This window comes from Callithrix jacchus, chromosome 13 (assembly GCF_049354715.1).
Source record: "Callithrix jacchus isolate 240 chromosome 13, calJac240_pri, whole genome shotgun sequence".
Taxonomy (NCBI): domain Eukaryota; kingdom Metazoa; phylum Chordata; class Mammalia; order Primates; family Cebidae; genus Callithrix; species Callithrix jacchus.
In genome coordinates, this window is record NC_133514.1 from 39,214,537 (window position 1) to 39,239,409 (window position 24,873).

Here is a 24,873-nt window from a genome sequence, read left to right on the forward strand (position 1 = left end):
GTAGAGACTTGGCTTCGGGCCCTTCTAGCATGGAGGTACCTTGGAGGACTCGGGAAGGAACTAGGAGGACCTCGGCGGCCGTTCCGCGGAGCCCGGCCGAGGAGGTAGGGGTGGGCAGGCCCAACCCTCAGGCCACGACCTGGTGGGCCGCGCTGCCTTTTTTTCCTCGGGAGCCCGCTCCGTCAGCGCCCGATTCAGGCTCCCTGACAACTTCCAGTTCCCACCGCTCACTCCTAGGCTCCCGACCTCATCCCCGCCCGCGTCCCAGACTCTTGAAGCTCGGTCTCCCCTCCCCCACACAACGCGCTCCTTCTTTCTGTCCCGGGCCCTGCTTCTCCTCGGCTTCATTTCCAACAACCCCAATCGTCCACCAGGGTCGTCGTTCCGGTGCCTGTCCCACCCCCGCACCAAAAAACCAAAGCAAATCCCTCAGACCCCGCCGCATGCAGGCCGCGCGCACACCACGCGCGCCGAGGCCGCCGGCGGAGGAAGCCGAGGGCGCGTTTTGCTCCAGTGTCGTAAGGGGCAAAGCCGAGGGAGCCCGGGAGCAGCGGGCGTGGGGCAGTGCCAATGTGAGTGCGAGTGGTGTCCGCCGCCCGGGAGAGCCCGGGCCCGAGCGGATTAACCGCCGCCTCGGGTCTCGTCTCCCGCCAGCGAAATGCCACCTACCGTTAGTATGGGTCCAGAGGTTCCAAGCGCCTGTTCAAAGTGTCAGCTCTGTCCTTGAGGTTTCTCTCCAGTACAGCCCTTGGAACTCCCTTCCCAGCCGAAAGAGAGCAGAGCTGCCATTGGGAGATGCCAGCTCTTCTGCTGCCCTTCGCCGCCCTTAGCAGAAAAGCGCCCCTGGATGGAGAATGGTTTTGGTGAAGGTTATCTACATATTCAAAACTCAGTTTGGGCTCTGGAGAATCACTAGCAAGGGAAACAGTTTTACCTCCACTTGAGGGAATAGTAGGTTCCATGTCTACCTTCATTCACTGCTACCTAAATTAGATTTGTGGGTACTTCCAATCTTCAGGGTTTGGGACGGCTTGCCTAAATATAGAACAATGCTAACTGAAAAGAAATCCGGGATATTTACTTTCTACCTATATTTTAAGGCTACAAATAGGTGTGTCTTGCTCCACTTTTTAAGTACTTGACAATCATTGAAGTTGCATTACTAGATACTATTGACCAGAAATCAAAATGTCTGAGGACCGTACCATCTTCATGAACGTCATCATCTTAGAGATCATTACCATTTGTTGGGATCTCAAAGTACCATTCTCAAGTCCAGAGCTAAGAAAATATCTACGGTTGTTGGAAATTAGCTTGAAGGAGATTTTGTACCTTGCCTATAAATGTTCTACCTTTGCAATAGTTAAAAACACTTAAATCCTGATGTATGTTAATTGTTGTGTTTTTAAAATACTAAATTGTTTACTTACTCCTTTTGCCTAGGTCCCTATGTTAACTAGTTGAGACAAAAATAAATATGGCCTTCTACAGTTATAATTCAGTCTTAGCTATTGCTCGAACAAGGTAAGCATTGGTGTTACGACCCCCCCCCATATGAACTTCATTTTTTAATTTGAGATGGAGTCTCACTCTGTCACCCAGGCTGGAGTGTAGTGGTGCGATCTCTGCTCACTGCAGCCTCTGTCTGATGGGTTCAATTGATTCTCCCGCCTCAGCCCCGGAGTAGCTGAGATTACAGGTGTTTGCCACCATGCCCGACTAATCTTTGTATTTTTAGTAGAGACCGGGATTCACCATGTTGGCCAGGCTGGTCTGGAACTCCTGACCTCAGGTGATCCGTCTGCCTTTGGCTCCCAATGTACTGGGATTACAGGCGTGAGTCACCTTGCCCAGCCTGAACTTCATCCTTCTAGATGGAAAGGATATGTATAAAGGGATTGGCTTCATACACAATTAAAACTTGCTTGGAGACTGGGCTTGAACCTGGGATGCAGAGGTTGCAGGTTGCAGTAAGCTGAGATTGCTCCATTGCACTCCAGCCTGGGTGACAAGATTAAAACTCTGTCTCAAAAAAGAATAACAAAAAACAAAAACTTGGTTTTTAGGATGTTGACATCTTAATGTATTTAAACTTACAGCAAATTTTCTACGTGCTTTAGAACTCAGGCAGAGTAATTTTGTAGATGTGTGGTACAGGTTAAGATAGAAGATGTAATTTTTTTTCTTTATTTTTATTTTTTGAGACAGAGTCTCGCTCTGTCATGCAGTCTGGAGTACAGTGGCATGATATCTTGACACACTGCAACCTCCACTTTCCAGGTTTAAGAAATTTTCCTGCCTCAGCCTTCCAAGTAGCTAGAATTACAAGCAAGCACCACCACACTGGCTAATTTTTGTATTTTTAGTACAGATGGGGTTTTGCCATGTTGGCCAGGCTGGTCTTGAACTTCTAACCTCAGGCGATCCACCAGCCTCAGCTTCCCAGAGTTCTGGGATTACAGGCATGAACCACTGTGCGTGGCCAGAAGATGTAATGGTTTTAGAGTGACGTATCTTTAATTGATGGATGTCACATGAGGTCCTTAGATATAAAGGGAGTAAAATGGCTGATGGACAAGCCAGTCTTAGGGCATATTTCTATCCCATTAAGGTCTGTTACCATTTATTTATTCACTGAGACTAAATAAAAACTATTCACTGAGCACTTTTCCCTTTTTGGCCATTCAAAGAGTGTTTTATCTTGGCATGCTTTAAAAATAGTCTGAGGCTGGAGCGAGGCGGCTGAGTTGCAGACGCAGAGATGTAGATCTTTCTGAAGACTCTCATGGGCAAGAGCATCACCCTTGAGGTTGAGACTGGTGACACCATTGAGAATGTCACAGCCAAAATTCAAGACAAGGAGGGTATCCCTCTTGACCAGCAGTGTCTGATATTTGCTGGCAAACAACTGGAGGATGGCTGCACTCTCTCAGACTACAACATCCAGAAAGCGTCCACCCTGCACCTGGTTCTGCACCTGGTTCTGCACCTGTGAGGTGGCATTATTGAACCTTCCCTTCGACAGCTCGCCCAGAAATACAACTGCAACAAGATGATCTGCCCCAAGTGCTATGTTCGCCAGCACCCCCGTACTGTCAATTGACGCAAGAAGTGTGGCCACACCCAACAACCTGCGCCCCAAGAAGAAGGTCAAATAAGCCTCTTCCTTCTGGGAAGGGCAGCCTCCTGCCCAGGCCCCATGGCCCTGGAGCCTCAATAAAATGTCCCTTTGGTTGACTGGAGCAGAAAAAAAAAAAAAAAAGTAGTCTGAGGCTGGCTGCAGTGGCTTACACCTATAATCTCAGCACTTTGGGAAGTCTAAGCAGAAAGGCAGCTTGAGCCCAGGAGTTCAAGAACAGCCTGGACAACATAGTGAGACCTTATCTCTGCAAAAATTTAAAAAACTATCTGGGTGTGGTGTTGTGGGCCTTTAGTCCCAGCTACTCAGGATGCTGAGCCTGGGAGGTCAAGGCTGCAGTGAGCTGTGATCACACTACTGTACTCCAGCCTGGGTTTTTAACACTTTAAGAACCAAGCCAGGCATGGTACATGTGCCTGTAATCTCAGCTCCTTGGAAGGCTGAAGTGGGAGAATTGCTTGAGCCCAGGGGTTTGAGGCCAGCCTGGGCAACATAGCAAGACCCTGTCTTTTAAACAGAAAGAAAAAAAAAAAGAGCCAGGTGTGGTGGATCATGCCTGTAATCCCAGCACTTTGAGAGACTGAGGGAGGCAGATCACCTGAGGTCAGGAGTTCGAGACCAGACTGGCAAACATGGTGAAACCCCATCTCTACTAAAAATACCAAAATTAGCCGGATGTGGTGGTGGGTGCATGTAGTCCCAACTACTCAGGAGGCTGAGGCAGGAGAATCACTTGAACTGAGGAGGCAGAGGTTACAGTGAGCCTGGATCACGCCACTGCACTCTCGCTTGGGCAACAGAACAAGACAATAGCTCAAAAAACAAGACAAAACAAAACAAATTTTCTTTGCTTTTGTTTTTGGCATGTTCCAAAATAATGAATATTGCATATGCATTTAATTCTGTAGGCTGTTGAGAACTTGTGTTCTCCCACATGAGCCTGGGAGGTCATGGCTGCAGTGAGCTGTGATTATGCCACTGTACTCCAGCCCTCCAGCCTGGGACCCTGGGTGACAGAGGGAGGACCATGCGTGTCTCAAAACAAACAAACAACTGAAAGAATGGAAAAAGCCATCTCTTTTCCAGTCACTTTGTTTGCTTATGTCTGTCATACTTTGATTTTCAAACAATCTGATATGGCAGTTTAACTGCAGACTGTGGGCTGTTGCAATACCAGAATGTAGAGATCCTTAATTGGGGTGCCCAATCCTAATTTTTTTTCTTTTTTGAGATGGAGTCTCGCTCTGTCCCCCAGGCTGGAGTGCAGTGGCACAATCTCGTCTCACTGCATCTTCACTTCTTGGGTTCAAGCAATTCTCCTGCCTCAGTGTCCCTAATAGCTTGGATTACAGATGCATGATACCACGCCTGGCTAATTTTTGTATTTTTAGTAGAGATGGGGTTTCACCATGTTGGCCAGGCTGGTCTTGAACTCCTGACCTCAGGTGATCCACCTGCTTCAGCTTCCCAAAGTGCTGGGATTACAGGCGTGAGTCACTGCACCCAGCCCTAATGTTCATGTAGAATTTAGGTGAAGGGTATTTTAGCTGTAAGTGCCTCTCATTTGAGGGGTTCAAAGACACTAAATAGACAAGGCAGTATTACGTGCTTGGCTGATCCCTTCAGCAACCATCAAATGTTTTTTTGAAACAGTATTCCTTGGCCAGACATGGTGGCTCACGCCTGTAATCTCAGCACTTTGGGAGCCCAAGGCAGGAGGTCAGGCGTTTGAGACTAGCCTGGCCATCTTGGTGAAACCCTGTCTCTACTAAAAACTCAAAAATGAGCCAGGCTAGCTACTCAGAAGGCTGAGACAGGAGAATTCCTTAGGCCCAGGAGGCAGAGGTTGTTGTGAGCTGAATTCGCGCCACTGCACTCCAGTGTGGATGACGGAACTGAAAAAAAAAAAAAAAAAGCTATTTTATTTTGACCAGCTGTACTACCTATTTCTTTAATAGTATGTGCTTTGTGATAGTGTGTGCTTTGTAATAGTATGTATTTAACTCAGAGGATGTTGCTCTTCATTCCAGATTCTCCAGCCATTTTGTCCATCCTATCTGCTCTTTTTATTCCCCATCATGTGCATTTCTTCACTTGCCAGATTCCCATTTAAATAAGACATGTCTGGAGAACTATGGGAGCAAGAAGTACTCAGATCCTAGTCATCCAGGCAATACCATACTTCACTCACGAACTAGACTAATACAAAAGCTACACACATCCACTTGCTGGCTGCGAGAGGTTCCTGGCAAACCTCAGCTGGAGCAAGCCACAAAAGATCCACAGGTGACAAGCCCTCAGGCCACAAAAGAAACTGGCGCAAAGATTAAAGAAGGCGAGCAATCTTATAGACAAAAAATCATGGATGAACTTAAATATTATTACAATGGATTCCACTTACTTTGGATTGACACCAAAGTTGCTGCCAGAATGGTTTGGAGGCTATTGCATGGACAGGTCCTGACCAGACGAGAGAGACGAAGGGTAGGCAAGAATCATATTTGAGAAAAAAAATGTGAAATTAAAATGAACTATTGGGAGCTCTAAATTCAACATAAACTTCCTCTTAAATATTCCAGAGTAGGTGGCTGGGCGTGGTGGCTCACGCCTGTAATCCCTGTACTCAGGAGGCTGAGGTGGGCAGATCATAAGATCAGGAGTTTGAGATCAGCTTGACCAACATGGTGAAACCCCTCTCTACTAAAAATACAAAAATTAGCTGGGAATTGTGGCATGCACCTGTAATCCCAGTTACTCAGGAGGCTGAGGCAGGAGAATCACTTAAACCAGGGAGGTGAAGGTTGCAGTGAGCCGAGATCACGCTACTGCACTCCAGCCTGGGTGACAGAGAGAGACTCCCTTTCAAAAAAAAAAAAAAAATCTCAGACTAGGCCAGGCACAGTGGCTCACGCCTGCAATCCCAGCACTTTGGGAATCCAAGGTGGGCAGATCATGAGGTCAGGGGTTCAAGACCAGTCTGGCCAACATAGTGAAACCCTGTCTCTACTAAAAATACAAAAAAAAAAAAGAAAATAGCCAGACATGGTAGTGGGCTCCTGTAATCCCAGCTACTTGGGAGGCCTCCCCGGTCCCGGTTCAAGCAATTCTCCTACCTCAGCCTCCCGGGTCCCAGCTCAAGCAATTCTATCTCAGCCTCCCGGGTCCCGGTTCAAGCAATTCTCCTATCTCAGCCTCCCAGGTCCTGGTTCAAGCAATTCTCCTATCTCAGCCTCCCAGGTCCTGGTTCAAGCAATTCTCCTACCTCAGCCTCCCAAGTAGCTGGGATTACAGGCACAAGCCACCATGCCCAGCTAATTTTTGTATTTTTTAGTAGAGACAGGGTTTCACCATGTTTGCCACTCTGGTCTTGAACTCCTGACCTCAGGTGATCTACCCACCTCACCCTCCCAAAGTGCTGGGATTATAGGCATGAGCTACGGCCTGTAGAATGGTTTTTTTTTTAACAAACTTTTATTTTAGGTTCAGGGGTACATATACATGTTTGTAGAATGGTTATAATTGTGTTTTTTAATCTCTCCAAGAAGTTGAGAGGCTTCATGTTTGAAGTATTGTTAATTATTAAGCATATGCATTTTAAAACCCAATTTTGGGAGGGCATAATGACTCACACCTGTAATCTCAGCACTTTGGGAGGCAAGGGTGGGCAGATCACTTGAAGTCAAATGTTCGAGACCAGACTGGCCAACATGGTGAAACCTTGTCTCCTAAAAATACAGACATTAGCCAGGCATGGTGGCATGTGCCTATAGTCCCATCTACCCAGGAGGCTGAGGTAGAAGAATGGCTTGAACCTGGGAGGCAGAGCTTGCAGTGAGCTGGGATTGTTCCACTGTACTCCAGCCTGGGAGACAGAATGAGACTGTGTCTCAAAAAAACAAACAGGGGCCGGGCGCGGTGGCTCAAGCCTGTAATCCCAGCGCTTTGGGAGGCTGAGGCGGGTGGATCACGAGGTCAAGAGATCGAGACCATCCTGGTCAACATGGTGAAACCCCATCTCTACTAAAAATACAAAAAATTAGCTGGGCATGGTGGCGTGTGCCTGTAATCCCAGCTACTCAGGAGGCTGAGGCAGGAGAATTGCCTGAACCCAGGAGGCGGAGGTTGCGGTGAGCCGAGATCACGCCATTGCACTCCAGCCTGGGTAACAAGAGCGGAACTCCGTCTCAAACAAAACAAAACAAAAAACAAACAACACCCCAATTTGAAGTGGTACTATGCTATTAAAGTATGGACCCTCTAACGTAATAAAGTCTAGGAGATGCCAATAATATTTTTATTATCATAGATTTCCTTCAAGATATCCAATAAAAATAAATTCAGAGCTATGGTAAACAGGAAAACCCTGCCTTTTCATTTTATAAACAGTTGCAGAAAACCTGTCTTGGGGTTTTAACACTTTAAGAACCAATCTGAGCATGGCACATATGCCTGTAATCCCAGCTCCTTGGGAGGTGGGAGGATTTTTTGAGCCCAGGAGTTTAAGGCCAGACTGGGCAACATAATGCAACACTCTCTTGAAAGAAAGAAAGAAAGAAAGATGAACCAAAACAGGTTTTTGTTTGTTTTTGATTTTTGTTTTTGGTGTGCCCTAAAATAATGAATATTGCATGTGCATTTAATTCTATAGCTGTTGAGAACTTGTGTTGATTTCTTCCGCCTGGTTCCATTTATGGTGTTCATAATTGTACCCTTCATGGAATTCTTATTACCAGTGTTTCTGAAACTCTTCCCAGAGATGTTGCCATCAACTTTTGAAAGTGAATCCAAAAAGGTATGTAGGATTTTTTAACTTTAACAAAATTTAATAACCTTTATTAGAGGAGTTTTTAGGTTTACAGAAAAATTGGGCAGAAAGTACTACTTCTCCCCACCCTACCCTGTCACAATTTCTCTGGTAATTAATATCTTGAATTAGTGTGGCATATTTGTAACAATTAAAGAACCAAGACTGATATTTTATTATTAAAGCTCATACTTTAGGGTTCACTCTTTATGTTGAAACAGTTCTGTGGGCTTTGCAAATGCATAAGGTCATGTATCCACCGTCACAGTATCATACTCAATAGTTTCACTGCTCTAGGCACAGAAGCTTATGTCTGTAATTCCAGCACTTTGGGAGGCTGAGGCAGGTAGATTGCCTGAGCCCAGGAGTTTGAGACCATCCTGGGCACCATAGAGAGACTCAATTTCCACAAAAAACAAAAAAACTAGTTAGGCATGATAGGTCATACCTGTGGTCCCGGTTCCTTGGGAGGCTGGAGCAAGAGGATCACTTGAGTCCAGGAGGTCGAGGCTGCAATGACCTATGATAGTGCCACTGCACTCCAGCCTGGGAAACAGAGGAGGACCCTGTCTTAAAAAAACATCCCCATGCTCCACCTATTTGTCCCTCCCTCTTCCTCCCCAACTCAGGGCAGCCACTGATCTTTTTTTTGTCTCTGTAGTTTTGCCTTTTCCAGAATGTCATATAGTTGGGATCACACAGTGTGTAGCCATTTTAGATTGGCTTCCTTCACCTAGCAATATACATTTCAAGTTCTTTTCATGGCTCAATTCTTTTTATCACTGAATGATAGTCCATTGTTACGGCTGTAACACAGTTTGTTTATCCATTCTCCTATGAAAGGACACCTTGATTGCTTCTAGTTTTTGGCAATTATGAATAAAAGTTCTGTAAACACTATGTACAGGGTTTTTTTGTTGTTGTTTGAGACAGAGTTTTGCTTTTGTTGCCCAGGCTGGAGTGCAATGGTGCAAACTCGGCTTACCACAACCTCTGCCTCCCAGGTTCAAGTGATTCTCCTGCCTCAGCCTCTCAAGTAGCTGGGATTACAGGCATGCACCACCACACCCAGCTAATTTTGTATTTTTAATAAAGACAGGGTTTCTCCATGTTGCTCAGGCTGGTCTCAAACTCCCAACTTCAGGTGATCTGCTCGCCTGGGCCTCCCAAAGTGCTGGGAGTACAGATGTGAGCCACTGCGCCTGGCCTTATGTACAGCTTTTCTGTGTAGATGTAAGCTTTCAACTCACTGGCATAAATGCCTAGGAGAGTAATTGGTGGATTGTACAGCAAGACTATGTTTAGCTTTTAAGAAATTGTTAAACTGTCTCCTGAAGTGGCTATATTATTCTATATTCTCACCAGCAATGAATGAGAGTTCCTGTGGTTCCACATCTTCACCAGCATTTGATGTCAGTGCTCTAGACATTTGCTACGAAATAGATGTGTAGTGGTATCTCATTGTTTTAATTTGTAATCTCCTGATGTCATATGATGTTGAGTATCTTTCCTGTGCTTATTTACCATCTGTGTATCTTCTTCGGGGAGGTATCTGTTTATATCTTTGGTTGACTTTTTTTTTTTTTTTTTTTTGAGAATGAGTCTCACTCTGTCACCCAAGCTAGAGTGCAGTGGTACAATCTCAGCTCACTGCAGCCTCTGCTTCCCAGGCTCAAGTGATTCTCCTGTGTCAGCCTCCCGAGTAGCTGGGATTAGAGGTGTCCACCATCACACCCAGCTAAGTTTTGTATTTTTAGTAGAGGCAGAGTTTCACCATGTTGGCCAGGCTGGTCTCGATTTCCTGACCTCAGATGATCTGCCCGCCTTGGCCTCTCAAAGTGCTAAGATAACAGATGTGAACCACTGTGCCCAGCTGAGTTAATTTTTATAAAAAGTGTAATGTCAGTATCTAGATTCATCTCTCTCTCTCTCTCTCTTTTTTTTTTTTTTTTTTTTGAGACACCAGGCTAGAGTGCAGTGGTGCCATCTTGGCTCACTGCAACCTCTGCCTCCCGGGTTCAAGTGATGCTCCTGCCTGAGTCTCCCAGGTAGCTGGGACTACAAGCACGTGCCACCGTGCCTGGGTAATTTTTTGTATTTTTAGTACAGACAGGGTTTCACTGTGTTAGCCAGGATGGTCTCAATCTTCTGACCTCATGATCCACCTGCCTCAGCCTCCCAAAGTGCTGGGATTACAGGCATGAGCCACCGTGCCCAGCCTTATTTCTCTGTTTTTTTTTTTTTTTTTCTTTTTTTTTAATGTGGATATCTAGCTTTTGTAGCACCATTAGTTGAAAAGATTTTCTCTTCTTCACTAAATTCTAACTTGATTTTAACTGTTAAAAGAATAAAGAGAACAGGCTGGATGCTGTGGCTCATCCCTGTAATCCCAGCACTTCGGGAGGCCAAGGTGGGAGGATTGGGTGAACCCAAGAGTTCAAGACCACCCTGGGCAATATAGCGAGATTCCTCTCTACAAAAAAATTTAAAACAAATTAACCAGGTGTGGTAGCATGTACCTGTATTCCCAGCTACTTGGGAGGCTGAGGTGGGAGGATTGCTTGAGCCCAGGAGGCTGCAGTGAACTGAGATCATGCCACTGCACTGCACTCCAGCCTGGGCAGGAGTTAAAAAAATAAATAAATAAAATAAAAAGAATAAAGAAAACAGAAGTCCATTGTTACCACAGTGACGAGGTTTGATTTAGCCCAACAGACCGTTCAGCAGCCCCTGAGAAGAATGAGCCTTCATTGAGTGTGGCAGTCACTGTGCAGGTGAGAAAACAGAGGCAGCTCCTTCCTTCTCATCCTTCTGTGCCACTCTACTAGATAGCGTATGGTAAGGAGGTGTGAACAAAACATTACGAGAGGACAAAGAGGGCAACTTTTACATCAGTAAGGTTGGGAAATTTTTCACAGAAAAGGTAACTTTGGAACTGAGACTTAAAGAGTAAGTGGGATTTTACCACAGTCTGGGAAAGGTATTCTGGATAAAAGAAATAGCATTTAACATGGCTCAGTGGCATAAGAGAGTATAATGTAGTCAGAGACCACTGGTTGGTTATTTGCGGTTGAAGTAGGCAGTTCCATGGTGTCAGTGACAGGAAACAGACAAAGTGATGTGTTGGGATCAGGTTGGAAGGCATCCACCTGCTTAAGGAATTTAGGCTTTCTCATGGTGAATAATAGAAAGGGAAATTTGAAGCAGGGTAGCTGGGTAGATGACATGATTAGATCTGTGTTTTGGAAGAATAATTTTGCTGGCAGCAGAGGGCAGAGCCAAGGAAGGGAAACCAGCTGGAATCATAGCCCAAGAGAGAGGTGGCAGAGACTACATTATGAAATTGACAATAAGAATAAAGATTTCAAGGCCGGGTGCGGTGGCTCCTGACTTTGGGAGGCAGAGTCGGGTGGATCATTTAAGGTTAGGAGCTCAGTATGAGCCTGGCCAACATGGTTAAACCTCGTCTCTACTAAAAGTACAAAAATTAGCTGGGCATAGTGGCACACACCTGTAGTTCCAGCTACTTGGGAGGCTGAGACGGTAGAATCATTTGGATCCAGGAAGTGGAGGTTGCTATAAGCCGAGATCATGCCACTGCACTCCAGCCCAGGTGACAGAGTGAGATCCCATCTTAAAAAAAAAAGACTTGAAGATAAATTTGGGATGCCTACACAAGATAAAATCAAATTATAATATTTGACTGCCTGGCAATGGTTTAATTTGCTTACATGTAAAATAACCAGCATCTAGGCTGGGCACGGTGGCTCATGCCTGTACTCCTAGCACTTTGGGAGGCCGAAGTGGGTGGATCACCTAAAGTCAGGAGTTCAAGACCAGCCTGGCCATCATGGTGAAACCCCATCTTTAAAAAAAAAAAAAGTATCAGCATCTAGAATTAATGCCATAACATTTCAAGGAAAAATATCAGTGAATTCAGGAAGACAGGAATAGAGGAAGTGATTTATTTAAACGTTACCTCTTTCCTGAACACCACTTATTCCCTAAAACATACAAATATGTCTACATCATAGCCACAGTCTTAGAAAATTCTTGTTTGCTTTGTTTCATGGAGAGAGGAGCTTTCTGTTTATATCAGATCACAGTACCAGGCATTTCTCTTTCATAGCACTTACCCATTATGCTTCTCTATTAATATGAGGAATTACTGGATTATCATTCATTAGTCACTAATGTTTGTCTCTCCCACTACACTAAAAGTTCCATGAGGGCAGGAATTCTTTTTTTTTTTTTTGAGATGGAGTTTCACTCTTGTTGCCCAGGCTGGAGTCCAGTGGTTTGATCTTGGCTCTCTGTCCTCCCAGGTTTAAGCGATTCTCCTCAGCCTCCTGAGTAACTGGAATTACAGGCATGTGCCACCATGCCCGGTTAATGTTTGTATTTTTAGTAGAGATGGGGTTTCACCATGTTGGCCAGTCTGGTCTTAAACTCCTGACCTCAGGTGATCCACCAACCTCAGCTTCCCAAAGTGCTGGGATTACAGGCGTAAGCCACTGCTCCTGGCCACTGAGTGGTTTCCAACCATGGTATTGCCATTGTGTGATTTTTTTTTTTTTTTTTTTTTTTTTTTTTTTTGGTCTACATCCTTTAAGATCTATCCAAAAATCAGTGATTCCTATGACTGGCTGATCATTAGAATCTCCTAGGCAACTTAAAAATATACACAGATTCCTGTTCTTTACTGCCATGAGTCCTGACTGTGGTTATTTTGAAAATGCTACCATACTACATTTCTGATGATGAACAAGGATTAAGACATACTAGTCAACAGTGTCCTACGAGTGTCCATTTACTTTTCTTCTGTGTAGTGTTGTTTATGTCTGTTAGAGCACTTAACTTACTGTATTGTAATTACTTATGTCTGTTTTCTAGTTAAACTATAAGCCACATTAGTGTACAGTCCATTTTTTAGTTTTCTTTGTAAAGCAAAACCCAGGGCCACTCAAACAAGGAGTTGGCTCAACTGGCAGCCTGGATGGTTTGCACCAGGTTAAAGATAGTATCTCATTCTTGTCTGGGCGCTGTGGCTCAAGCCTGTAATCACAGTACTTTGGGAGGCTGAGATGGGCGGATCACTTGAGGTCAGGAGTTTAAGACCAGCCTGGCCAAAATGGTGAAACCCTTCTCTACTAAAAATGCAAAAATTAGCCGACTGTGGTGGTGCGCACTTGTGATGGTGCGCACTTGTGATCCCAGCTATTCGGGAGGCTAAGGCAGGAGAATTGCTTGAACCAGGAGGCGGAGATTGCAGTGAGTTGAGATGACCTCTGCACTCCACCCTGGGTGATAGAGCAAAACTCCTCCCAAACAACAACAACAACAAAGGCCGGGCATGGTGACTCATGCCTGTAATCCCAGCACTTTAGGAGGCCGAGGTGGATCACCTGAAGTCAGGAGTTCAAGATCAGCCTGACCAAGATGGAGAAACCCCATCTCTACTAAAAATACAAAAAATTAGCCGGGTGTGGTGGTGCATGCTTGTAATCCCAGCTACTTGGGAGGCTGAGGCAGAAGAATTGCTTGAATCTGGGAGGCGGAGGTTGTGTTGAGCCAAGTTGCACCATTGCACTCCAGCCTGGGCAACAAGAGTGAAACTCTGTCTCAAAAAAAAAAAAATTAGCCAGGTGTGGTAGCACACACCTATAATCCCAGCTATTCAGGAGGCTAAGGCAGGAGAATTGTTTGAGCCCAGGAGGTGGGGGTTGTGGTGAGCCAAGATTGTTGCCACTGCACTCCAGCCTGGGTGACAGAGTGGGACTTTGTCTCAAAAAAAAAATATATATATATGTATGTATAGTATCTCATTCTAAATAATGATAAAGATAAAGCCTCCCAATGGGTGAACATTTTGGATCTATTACATGCTTATGATTACAAAATGTAAGGAGACAACTTCCAAATAGAGGCTTCTTTTTACTTGCTCTGGTCTCACCAACCCATTCAGCTAAGCCTGAGCATCATGTGACTACATGATGTAGGGATGAGCAATAACAAGGAGACAGCGATTTTTCTCCCATCTTTATCTACCAATTTGCAATCATGAAGGCTTGAGTAACTTTTACTCTTCTACCATTAAGGAAGAAAAACAGAAAAAGAAAATGGCTGCAAAGTTGGAAATAGCAAAATTTCTTCAAGAAACCATGACAGAAATGGCAAGGAGGAACAGAGCCAAGATGAATGATGCTTCTACACGGCTCTCATCCTACGTGAAGCAGGTGTCCATCTTTTATGTAATGCCAAACAACTTCGGGGCTGGGAGTTATATCAAAAACACATGTCCTCATGGATTTCCCAAATTGTTCACCATCTTTGAAATTGCAAATATCTAAATTATGAACATAATTAGTTATTGTAAACATGTAATATTATAAACATTGATAGTAGTTTGCAGATAAGCCTGCCTTAAAGTAATCAACATGTTGAAGACCTTGATAACTTCTTGGAAACAACAGTAGATTTCGAGTTAAACTTCTGAACTACTGATTCTTCAGCTGATATAGTTTGACTTCAGACAGATATCTTTTCTGTATACTATGAGGCCCATTTCCATATCAGACAGAGTCCCATAAATGCTTTGACGTCTCTTTCAAATAGCCTAGTGGGAAAGTTAAATTAAGTAGGAAACACATTTTAATTGGCCTCTTTGTCCCACTGCCTAGGTCCAGACAGGCCACAAGCCCAGCACAAAGGAGATAGTTCAATTTTCCAAACTATTTGAGGACCAGCTAGCCCTGGAGCACCTAGATCGCCCTCAGCTGGTTGCCCTTTGCAAACTGCTGGAATTGCAGACTTTTGGAACCAACAACCTGCTACGCTTTCAGCTCCTGATGAAACTGAAGTCTATAAAAGCAGATGATGAAGTAAGAACTTAACCATAGCTCTAGGGAATTAGCAAGGTTTTAGGAGATACCTTAGGGTGCCTATGGGATGAAGTGTGCAGTATTTTTTGTTTTTGTTTTTGAGGCGAAGTCTCACTCTGTCGCCCAGGCTGCAGTGGCGCAATCTTAGCTGATTGCAACCTCCACCTCCCAGGTTCAAGCAATTCTCCTGCCTCAGCCTCCCAAGTATCTGGGAGTTCAGGCATGCACCACCACACCCGACTAATTTTTGTATTTTTAGTAGAGATGGGAGTTTCACTATGTTGGCCAGGTTGGTCTTAAACTCCTGGCCTCAGGTGATCCACCCGTCTCGGCCTCCCAAAGAGCTGGGATGACAGGCGTGAGCCACTGCGCCTGGCCAGAAGTGCAGTATTTTCTGTTGGGTCTAGTCATGTTGAGTTCTAGCAAAATTAGTGGTTTAAACAACTATAACTATGACAACTTGAACCTTGATTATTCATTTGAGGAGTTGTCATCCTCTTCCTCATTTTCTTGAGAAGGCCATCATAAGCAGTTAGCAATTTGGATATCTTAGCAGAGACTCATCTAGAGCAGTTAGGTTCTGCTGGGAAGGAAATAACAGCTCAGTAGATTCCTGACAAATCTCTGCTCCCACACTTCTGCTTTCATACTGGGAAGCTGGTGCCAAAGTCAATATTCTGCCTGGTGCATTGGCCTGCCAAGAAGGGGTAGTTGGCTTGGTATGCAAAGCATAATGCTGGGAGGAAAAGCAGAGCCTCAACACCTTGTAGAAGAAAGGCATCCTTGGACTATAACTACTAATTAGGCTTTTTAAAAAAATGGACGGAATGTTTCTTGACTCAGAATCAGCTGATTTAAAAGCATTTTGCCCGGGGGAGCAGGTTTCCCAGAACTGAGAACACATGATCCCTTTGGCCCCATTTAGATTTCAGTTGTTGCTCTTAGAACTTTGGAATAAATACTGGCCCCAGAAATACCATCATGTTGGGTTATGCCAAGCAGAAACTGTTGAAAAAACATGCGCTTTGAATGAAGAGACATTCCAAACAGGCTTTGTGTGAGCAACATGGCTGTTTATTCACCTGGGTGCAGGCGGGCTAAGGCAGGAAAGGGCATTAGCAAAGGGCAGTGGGATAGGAGTTGGTTTTATAGGTTTGGGTAGTTTTTTGGGGAGTGGGGGTGTTGCAGAATAAGATCAGTTATAGTGGTGGGGGGTAGGGGCAAAGGAGTATACATGACCACAGGTTCAGTTACAATGGCAGGGTTGGGTGAGAGGTATTTACATTCTCATAAGAACAGTTAAGATGGCAGGATTGGGTGAGGGGCTTGTCTATGGAAGTGATCAGGGACAATGGCGAACTCAGGCAGGGGTGGGAGACATCAGCTGGGGCAGGCAGGACTTCAGATTTTTGGGCTCCAGGCTTGCATATGGAGACCTGACATAAACTGTAGTATATACTGAGGGAGTTTTATGAACCAGTGTGTCAGGGCCATTTCTGGGGTTGATGGGAGGGCAGCAGGGGAGACCACTACAGGGACATGCAACAAATGGTATATTGTAAGCTTTTCAAGTGAACTACTTTTTTCTGATGAACCATAAAACTGCCATGAAGAGAAAAGTAGGTATGCCACAACCAGACAAAATGCAGATCAAGAGGGGAAATAATTACTCTGATGACAGAATGTTGGGGAGGAGTTGTATAAATATCTCTGATGTTGCTAATACCTGTTGGCAGGATTCCCATTATTTCAACTGCTACCTCCCTACTTCGCCTTTGCAGCAACAGCCAGTGCAGAGGATGAAGTATCCAAGCCTCCAACTCTGTTCCCACTGATTTGCTGGAATTTAGGGATTATGTAAAATTGGAATCAAAAGCTCCAACTCCATCCCTTACATTTCTTTCAGATAATTGCCAAGGAAGGGGTGAAGGCATTGAGTGTATCAGAACTACAGGCTGCCTGTAGAGCCCGAGGGATGAGATCACTGGGTCTCACGGAGGAACAATTGCGACAACAGCTCACAGAGGCAAGTAGCAGCACCCCTCCAGGACCCTCTTCCCCAGAACGCTCCCCCCTACAATATGCAAACCTCTTCATGTGATTTCTCTTTTGCCAGTGAACCATCTTACATGATTTGCCTTATTTCATTGAGCAGTGGGATACTGAAGAACTAGGTTGATTTTTTCCCTTTGATTGAGATCAGGTACTCTATCAGTTTTCTATTGCTGCCTAAGAACCATGAACTTGGTGGCTTAAAATCAGTGTATTAGCTCACAGTTGGTAGGTCAGAAGTGTAGGCTGTATTCCTTTGGAGGCTGTGGGAAACAACCTGCTTCCACGTTCTTTGCTTGTTGGCTGAACTTAGTTCCTTGCAGCTGTCGGATTGAGGTCTTTGTTTCACAGCTGGCTGTGAGCCCCAGGCTACTCTCAGCTCCTAGCGACCACCTGTATTCCTTGCTTCTTGGCCCCCTCCATCTGCAAAGCTGGCATCAGAGGACTTCTCACATGCCAGAGCCTCCTCGTGCTTGAAATCTCCAGTTTCCACCGTGTTTGACCTCTAGCCCCAAATTTATGGTCTCATGTGATTAGGTGAGGCCCATCCAAATAATCTCCCTCTCTTAAGGTCAACCGACTTGGGACCTCAATTACATCTGTAAAATCCTTTCATACAGTGCCCAGAATACTGTTGAGTAACTAGAGGGTGTGGGTACCCCAGGGACAAGGTGTCTTGGGGCCACCTTAGAATTTTACCTACTCCACGTAGTATAAAGAAAGGGTCCTGGCAAAAATTTCAGTTCAAGGCCTGTCATCTGTGTGAATCTGTCTGGGGGTCCCCACTTTGCCTGGTGGCCCACCTGGGGCTGTTTTTCAATTAGTGCCCCAAACCAACACACGCTGTGGTAACCCGTTTAATATTTTTCCTCAGATAGCATATTTATATTTTAAGTAAGAACATCAATGCTTTAAAACAAAGGAGTAACTCCTATTACATTTCATTCCTATCATTGTTAAAAATTCCATGAAGTACGTGCAGATGGTGTTAGGATAGCCGCCATGGTGTGGCTTGGAAATCATGGGCTGGGGGAATGGAGGCGATGGGAAGCTATCACTGAGGGAGGCGCTAGATGACCACAGGTTCCTCCGGCTCTGGTGTTCTGTGATTCTCACAATGTTGTTCCCCTCCCATTCTCCAGTGGCAGGACCTCCACCTGAAGGAGAACGTCCCTCCTTCCCTTTTGCTCCTGTCCCGTACCTTCTACCTGATAGATGTGAAGCCCAAGCCAATTGAGATACCACTCAGTGGAAAGGTGAGTACCTGGGTTAATGTGGACCCTCGACATCCATCCAACTGAGGCCTCTCCATAAATGCTTGGTGTACTCTTGCAGTCAGAGCAGGCATTTCTTTTGGCCTTTTAGAATTTGGCCCAACTAGCTTTATATGTTTATGTTTTAAAAATTCCCAAAAATACACACAAAACAAAAATAAAGGCTAGATGTGGTGGCTTGCACCTGTAATCCCAGCACTTTGGGAGGCCGAGACGGGTGGATCACCTGAGGTCAGCAGTTTGAGACCAGCCTGACCAACATGGTGAAACCCCATCTCTACTAAAAATACAAAAATTAGCTGGGTGTGGTGATGCACACCTATAATCCCAGCCACTTGGGAGGCTGAAGCAGGAGAATTTTTGTGTTTTTAGACGGGGTTTCTCCATGTTGGTCAGGCTGGTCTCAAACTCCTGACCTCAAGTGATCCGCCTGTGTCAGCCTCCCAAAGTGCTGGGATTACAGGTGTGAGCCAGCACACCTAGCCAGGAGTAGTTTATTCCTTTTCCTTAATCTATCTAATCTTCATTAGCAGATTGGTGTGACTGGTTGTGTGTGTCTGTGTGTTTCTGCTGCTTTCTCCTTTTAGACTGAACAGTTCCTGTTCTATTTCATTTGTCCAGATTCCTATTAATATTTAAGCATTGATCGGCTAATCTAGATTGTCCTTCGACTCACTTCCTTAATCATTTTCCTTCATGGTGTTGTATGGAAGAGGACAGGATTGGCCCAGTCATTACAGCATCTTGCTCTGGGCCCATCAGAAAGGGCCTCCTGCTTCTCTAGCTGGTGGCTTCCTGTCTGACTCAGAACCCTGCATGAGTAGGAAAGGAAAGACTCTTGTAGAAGATGCTACACTGTGGTTTAGGTGATCAGTCCAAGTGCTAAGTGAGGACCAGTCATTTTACATCTTTTTTTTTTTTGAGACTGAGTTTCGCTGTTGTTACCCAGACTGGAGTGCAATGGCACGATCTCGGCTCACTGCAACCTCCACCTTCTGAGTTCAAGCAATTCTCCTGCCTCAGCCTCCTGAATAGCTGGGACTACAGGCACGCACCACCATGCCCAGCTAGTTTTTGTATTTTTAGTAGAGACAGGGTTTCACCTTGTTGACCAGGATGGTCTTGATCTCTTGACCTCGTGATCCACCCGCCTCGGCCTCCCAAAGTGCTGGGATTATAGGCGTGAGCCACTGTGCCCAGCCCATTTTACATCTTAATTAGATGTAATTGAGACAAGTCTTGGACAAGCCAAGGAAAATTATTTGAAGTCCAGTATGAAAACTCGACTTCAGGAAACACCATCTTGCTTTCCATTTTCATATCTGATTTTGGGATTTGTCCAGGAAAAATTCTAGGGAGACTGGGAGCAGTTTTAGAGTATAGACCATGTTCTAAAAGGCAGGGTAGTGGGTTCTTACTCTGTCCAACTCTTGGATCCATTCATTCGAGACAGACCAAAATTAATTGTCATTCTTAGATTGCTCTAGAGGCAATAAAATCTTGGAGGAGTTGTCTCAGCTAAATTTGGGTTCTCAGAATTATTCTAGAGAGCCATAAACTCTTTATCCAGATATTGCTTTCTGGTATGGGTGAAAAAGGAATTAAGGACAAAATGATTAGCGCCTAAGCATTTTATTGGCTTTTTCCCCACCCAAATATTTAAACTTCTATTCTACATGTAGATATACAAAATGAGAACAAGTAGCATGGTAGGTTCTGTGAAGAACAGAGAGACATCAAATCGAATATACTGTAATATAGCTACCTATTCTATCACCACCCCCATTCTGATCGTTATCTATTTTAATACCACCCCTCTCCCCATCTTCCTTGTGTTACAGGATTTAGTAAGTCAGGCAATTTTATCATTTATTATTAGATACTAAAAATGATAGATGCAATTTAGACCAAGTTATATCAATGCTATTAGAAAATGATAATTGAGGCCAGGTGTGGTGGTGGCTCATACCTGTAATCCCAGCACTTTGGGAGCCTGAGGCAGTTGGATCACCTGAGGTCAGGAGTTCAAGACCAGGCTGGCCAACATGGTAAACAACCGTCTCTACTAAAAATACAGAAATTAGTAGCTGGTCATGGTGGTGGGCGCTTGTAATCCCAGCTACTCAGGAGGCTGAGGTAGGGATAATTGCTTGAACCCAGGAGGTGGAGGTTGCAGTGAGCTGAGATCATGCCACTGCCCTCCAGCCTGGGTGACAGAGCGAGGCTTTGTCTCTAAAAAAAAAAAAATAAAATAAAAAAATAAAATAAAATGACAACTGAGAAATGGCTTTTTATTTTTGAGGCCGACAGCAGGATCAGTATTGGCAAATTAGTGGATTGCTAATGAATGAGTATTTTAAATACTAGAATGAAATGAGAGTGTAACTTTTGTATATAAAGTACTCAAGACTCAGTGAAATAATACTAAGTTGCTATGTCAGGGGCATATTTCCTATGTTACTCATAAAGGGTATAGTTGGAGGAGGAAGTTAGGGATTTAGTGGAAAGCAAATTGTGCTAAAAAGGGTACTGACTACCGTAAAAGAGTTTCTGAGTTTTAGGAAGAGCAGAAAGCTTATGATATATAAAATGTTTCTCTCCCCAGGCTTTAAAGACAGATATTCTTGTGGAATTACCTACTTTCACTGAATCTAAAGAGAACATGGTGGATCTTGCACCTCAACTGAAGGGGACTGTTAGATGGTTACTTTCCATTTGGTTAATTAGACTAAAAAATGAAAATAGCAATAGGTCAGTTTCTCCTGTTTTAATCCCCTTAATGAAATTGAAATTCAATACAATGTTCCTTAATAAGGAACATTTATTGTACTGTTTGATGGGTTTCTAAGGAAGCTTAATATTCTGTAATAGGTCTCAGATTTTGCCTTTTGAATCCTGTGCCAGGATATGAAGTCGTTGTAACAAGTTCCTGGTAGTCAAGGCAGTGGACCGTAGATTAATACACATTTTGTTTTAAATCAGTAACCCAACTCTAAGTTCTGATGTTTAAGGATGAAGACTTTATACAGTCGCCACCAGTTACATCATCACCCACAACACCATCAACACCTCTTTCATTACCTAAAGGATCCATCACTACTTCTAAAGAAGCTGTAAGTATCTTTAATAAAAGACAAAGAAAGAGAAAACTCTTTCCCTCTAGTTATCTTTAAGGGTAGTGAGAATCTAGAATTAGTCCTATTGCAAAACACTGCACAATTCTTCCTGTTGTCCAAACAGGAAATTGTAGGCCGAACTTTAGTCATCTTATAACCACTATGTTTTTTATTTCAGCTATCCAAAAGCAGAAAAAAAAAAATCCACCAATACAATTGTGGGTCAGACAAAAACATGCCAAGCGTAGAAGCCAATTATAATAGGCAGACCCTTTTTTTAATGTGCTAGATGGAAATAGTTTCTATGTGTTGTGTATTTTACACAGGCTTCTGATGTCAGGAAATACTAGCAGGAAAGCAAATTTCAGGAGAAATGCATGTAAATAAGAAATTACTTATCGAATCCAGTTTTCCCATTTGTGTGAAGGGATTTGGGGCAAGAGCACAGGGCATGACACAGAGCACAGAGTAAACAGTGAGGAGGGAGACTGTGGAGAGCTGAATTGGGAAGTGGCTCTTGTAGACCAAAGACGCTCCGGGTAGGACAGAGAATCTATGAAGACACAAATGGGTAAGCCCAGAAAAGCATCCAAGGCACACATAGACCTTGTTTTTTGTACATCCTCTTTATCTTTTATCATCAAGGTAAATTATAATCCTGAGATTATAAGGTAAATTATAGTCCTGAGATTTGACTTTGTGGTCTGTCACTATTTTGATTAAGAAAACAAAAAAGGGATTCACTCCTAAAGAATTTATAAGTCTAATTGTGACTAATGCCTACAGTCCTTATGTTTTTTACGCCTAGACACTCCAGGCCAAATCACAAAAGACAGAACAGCAAGGCTAGTTCAAAGGAGCATAAGGACTACTTGAGGATGGAGCTCACTCTCTCCAGCTTCTGGCCCTCAACAGTGGAATTTTTAAAGGACCTCCCAGCTAAAACTCTGGCTTCAGAGTGAGGATCAGCCGTTTAGCCCATGGGATAGTCCTTTGAGGCCTTGTAACCATTCCAGGTGATGTGAGTAGTGAGACCAAGTTCAGATCATTTAGAAAAATATAATTGCAAAGTCCCATTCCTCTGCACCATTACTACCCCACTCAACCTTGTGTAAAGCCCACCCCCCACCATTTTGTTTTTTAACAGCTTCTTGTGTACATCCTTTGAGAGAGGAAATTTTTTTGCATAATGGAATCAGATTTCTCTGTCTCCTATGGCTTGGAATTCTAAGTAAGAACTTGGAAGCTCCAAAAACCATTTTAAAAGCACCTGATTAACTTTCTGAATGACCTATCAGTAGGATCAGCACCCTGGAAACAAAGTACCTTATGAGATGGGATGGATATACTCCTCAGTAAGATCTTTTCTGGATATAATGAAGAGAAGCTTCTTGCAGAAAATGGAGAGTTAAACATTAGCAAGCAGAAAAGATATGGCTGCTTAGTTGTTCTGACATCCTCCTCTTGGGCCTGCAGAGGCTGCAGGAATCTGAGCCACTCTTCTAGCACATATGGCTTTCATTAGCCACCATTTTGCGAGGAAGCGTAATTAAGGGTTTAAACCTTAACCATTTGTTTGTGTTGGGGGCGTGTTTCTGGTTAGTTTGTCTTTCACAAACAAGACTATTAGTCATAGGGGTTGTAAAGGTCTGCTATAATCCCTGTACTACCCAGCAACAAGTATTACATTAGGAAACTTATGTTTGGTGTTTTCAGGATTGCTAATACTACGTAACAGACAGATTGCCAGGCAGCCAAGAGTTTTCTTCCCTTGGGGAGTGGTTAGAAACATCTGCTTGCCAATGTTTAACTCTCCATTTTCTGCAAGAAGCTTCTCTTCATTATATCCAGAAAAGATCTTACTGAGGAGTATATCCATCCCGTCTCATAAGGTACTTTCAGTCTGTAGGTGATAAAATTAGATTTACTTGCCGTGGTTAGATGGCAGTCAGTTCAAACGAAATTCAACTGTCCTGTCTGGGATTACCTAAATGTGAATGTCACCAGCACTTCAAGAATATCCACTCTACAGGGGCCGGGCGCGGTGGCTCAAGCCTGTAATCCCAGCACTTTGGGAGGCCGAGGCGGGTGGATCACGAGGTCAAGAGATCGAGACCATCCTGGTCAACATGGTGAAACCCCGTCTCTACTAAAAATACAAAAAATGCTGGGCATGGTGGCGCATGCCTGTAATCCCAGCTACTCGGGAAGCTGAGGCAGGAGAATTGCCTGAACCCAGGAGGCGGAGGTTGCGGTGAGCCGAGATTGCGCCATTGCACTCCAGCTTGGGTAACGAGTGAAACTCGGTCTCAAAAAAAAAAAAAAAAAAAAAAAAAAAAGAATATGCACTCTACAATGCTTTCTAAACTCCTGCTCCATCAGAGGAGCCCCATGTCCCACTAATGAAGCCCAGTTCTTAGGGAATGAATTCCTACCTTGCAAATACAAGTCATGGATCCTGCCTAGTGAGGTGATTCACAATAAATTTTCCCATTTTTAAAATGATGGGTTTTAATTAGTCACATTGCAGGTGTTAAATATGGGAAAGGGATTAGCTTAACTTGCTCAACCCTGTTTTAGCTGAGTGAGTCATAGATACTGTTGAGCTGTCCTGTAGTTCCTTCTGGCTTTCCCTCCAAGCAGGGTGGGAATGAGCAGTCACCCGGTCAAGAAACCCCAGCCACCTGATACACCTCTCCTCCCACTCTTCTGTTAGCAGCAGTCAGGGATGTTTCATTGTTCTCATCACTTAGGGGGCTTGGTTGTTGGGCTCAGTGACACTTATATCTAGCCCCAGCCAGTGGCGTTCTGGTAAATCATTAGCCACCAACTCTTTGATGGGGGGAAAGCCCTGATAAATAGCATCTGCCTATTCCAGTGATATAAGTACTCCCACCATGTTGATTCAAGCCACTGCCGCGGTACCAATGGACAGTGCAGAGCTGAGAGGAGATGTGCAATGTTCCTAGAGAGCCGCTCACATTGCTGCTAGCCTCCCAGGGTAGAGACAATTATACCTCTTTTAGCATATTTATGAAATAGATCTCTTCTGTGTGCAAAGACCGGCATGTAGGGCAGTATGGTGGAAATGTTCCTGAATACTTTTGAGGATCCACCTAGAGGGAACCCACCCAGACTAAGTCTTAGTAGTTGGGTTCTTGCAGACTGCCCTCTTCCCTGGCTCTCCTCAGCAGAGGGAATGGAAGGCTGTGCCGGCCGCCTCAGAGCTTTTTCTCTCTGCTCCCTTCTCTGTAGATGCAGATACCTTGGCTATACCTGCTACTAATGATCTCATTGGGTATGACTTCAGACAATTTTTTTTTTTTTTTTTAAAGAGTCTTCCACTGTCACCCAGGCTGGAGTGCAGTGGTGTGATCTTGGCTCACTGCAACCTCCACTTCCTGGGTTCAAGTGATTCTTTTGCCTCAGTCTCCGGAGTAGCTGGGATTACAGGCATGCACGTGCCTCCATGCCCAGCTAATTTTTGTATTTTTGTAGAGACAGGGTTTTGTCATGTTGGCCAGGCTGGTCTTGAACTCCCAACCTCAGGTGATCTGCCCACCTCGGCCTCCAAAAGTGCTGGGATTACAGGTATAAGCCACTGTGC

The 24,873-nt window shown here is 44.3% G+C and overlaps 2 protein-coding genes and 1 pseudogene across 11 annotated transcripts in view; 2 read left to right on the forward strand and 1 right to left on the reverse strand.

Annotated features, from left to right (window-relative positions):
• The window catches only part of NSD3 (nuclear receptor binding SET domain protein 3), a 123,348-nt gene extending 122,509 nt beyond the window's left edge, over positions 1-839 (reverse strand). Inside the window, exon 1 of the mRNA XM_017963779.4 lies at positions 670-839. The gene's annotated coding sequence lies outside the window, so the exon portion shown is untranslated. The remainder of the gene's footprint in view (positions 1-669) is intronic.
• Positions 1-24,873, forward strand: part of LETM2 (leucine zipper and EF-hand containing transmembrane protein 2) — a 27,306-nt gene continuing 2,433 nt past the window's right edge. Inside the window, exons 1-11 of one of the 10 annotated variants that reach the window (XM_078347517.1) lie at positions 1-104; positions 1,444-1,524; positions 2,722-3,372; positions 5,170-5,623; positions 7,788-7,931; positions 14,042-14,179; positions 14,624-14,824; positions 16,731-16,850; positions 18,019-18,132; positions 21,162-21,263; positions 22,075-23,158. In XM_078347517.1, coding sequence (XP_078203643.1) covers positions 5,501-5,623; positions 7,788-7,931; positions 14,042-14,179; positions 14,624-14,824; positions 16,731-16,850; positions 18,019-18,132; positions 21,162-21,263; positions 22,075-22,116 — 984 coding nt within the window. In that variant the 5' untranslated portion in view covers positions 1-104; positions 1,444-1,524; positions 2,722-3,372; positions 5,170-5,500 and the 3' untranslated portion in view covers positions 22,117-23,158. Of the gene's footprint in view, positions 952-1,443; positions 1,525-2,721; positions 3,373-5,169; positions 5,624-7,787; positions 7,932-14,041; positions 14,180-14,623; positions 14,825-16,730; positions 16,851-18,018; positions 18,133-20,755; positions 20,846-21,161; positions 21,268-22,074; positions 23,159-24,873 lie in introns of all 10 variants that reach the window. The other 9 variants (XM_078347518.1, XM_078347514.1, XM_078347513.1 and 6 more) reach the window with 9 other exon arrangements.
• LOC103787513 (ubiquitin-ribosomal protein eL40 fusion protein pseudogene) lies at positions 2,735-3,300 on the forward strand (annotated as a pseudogene).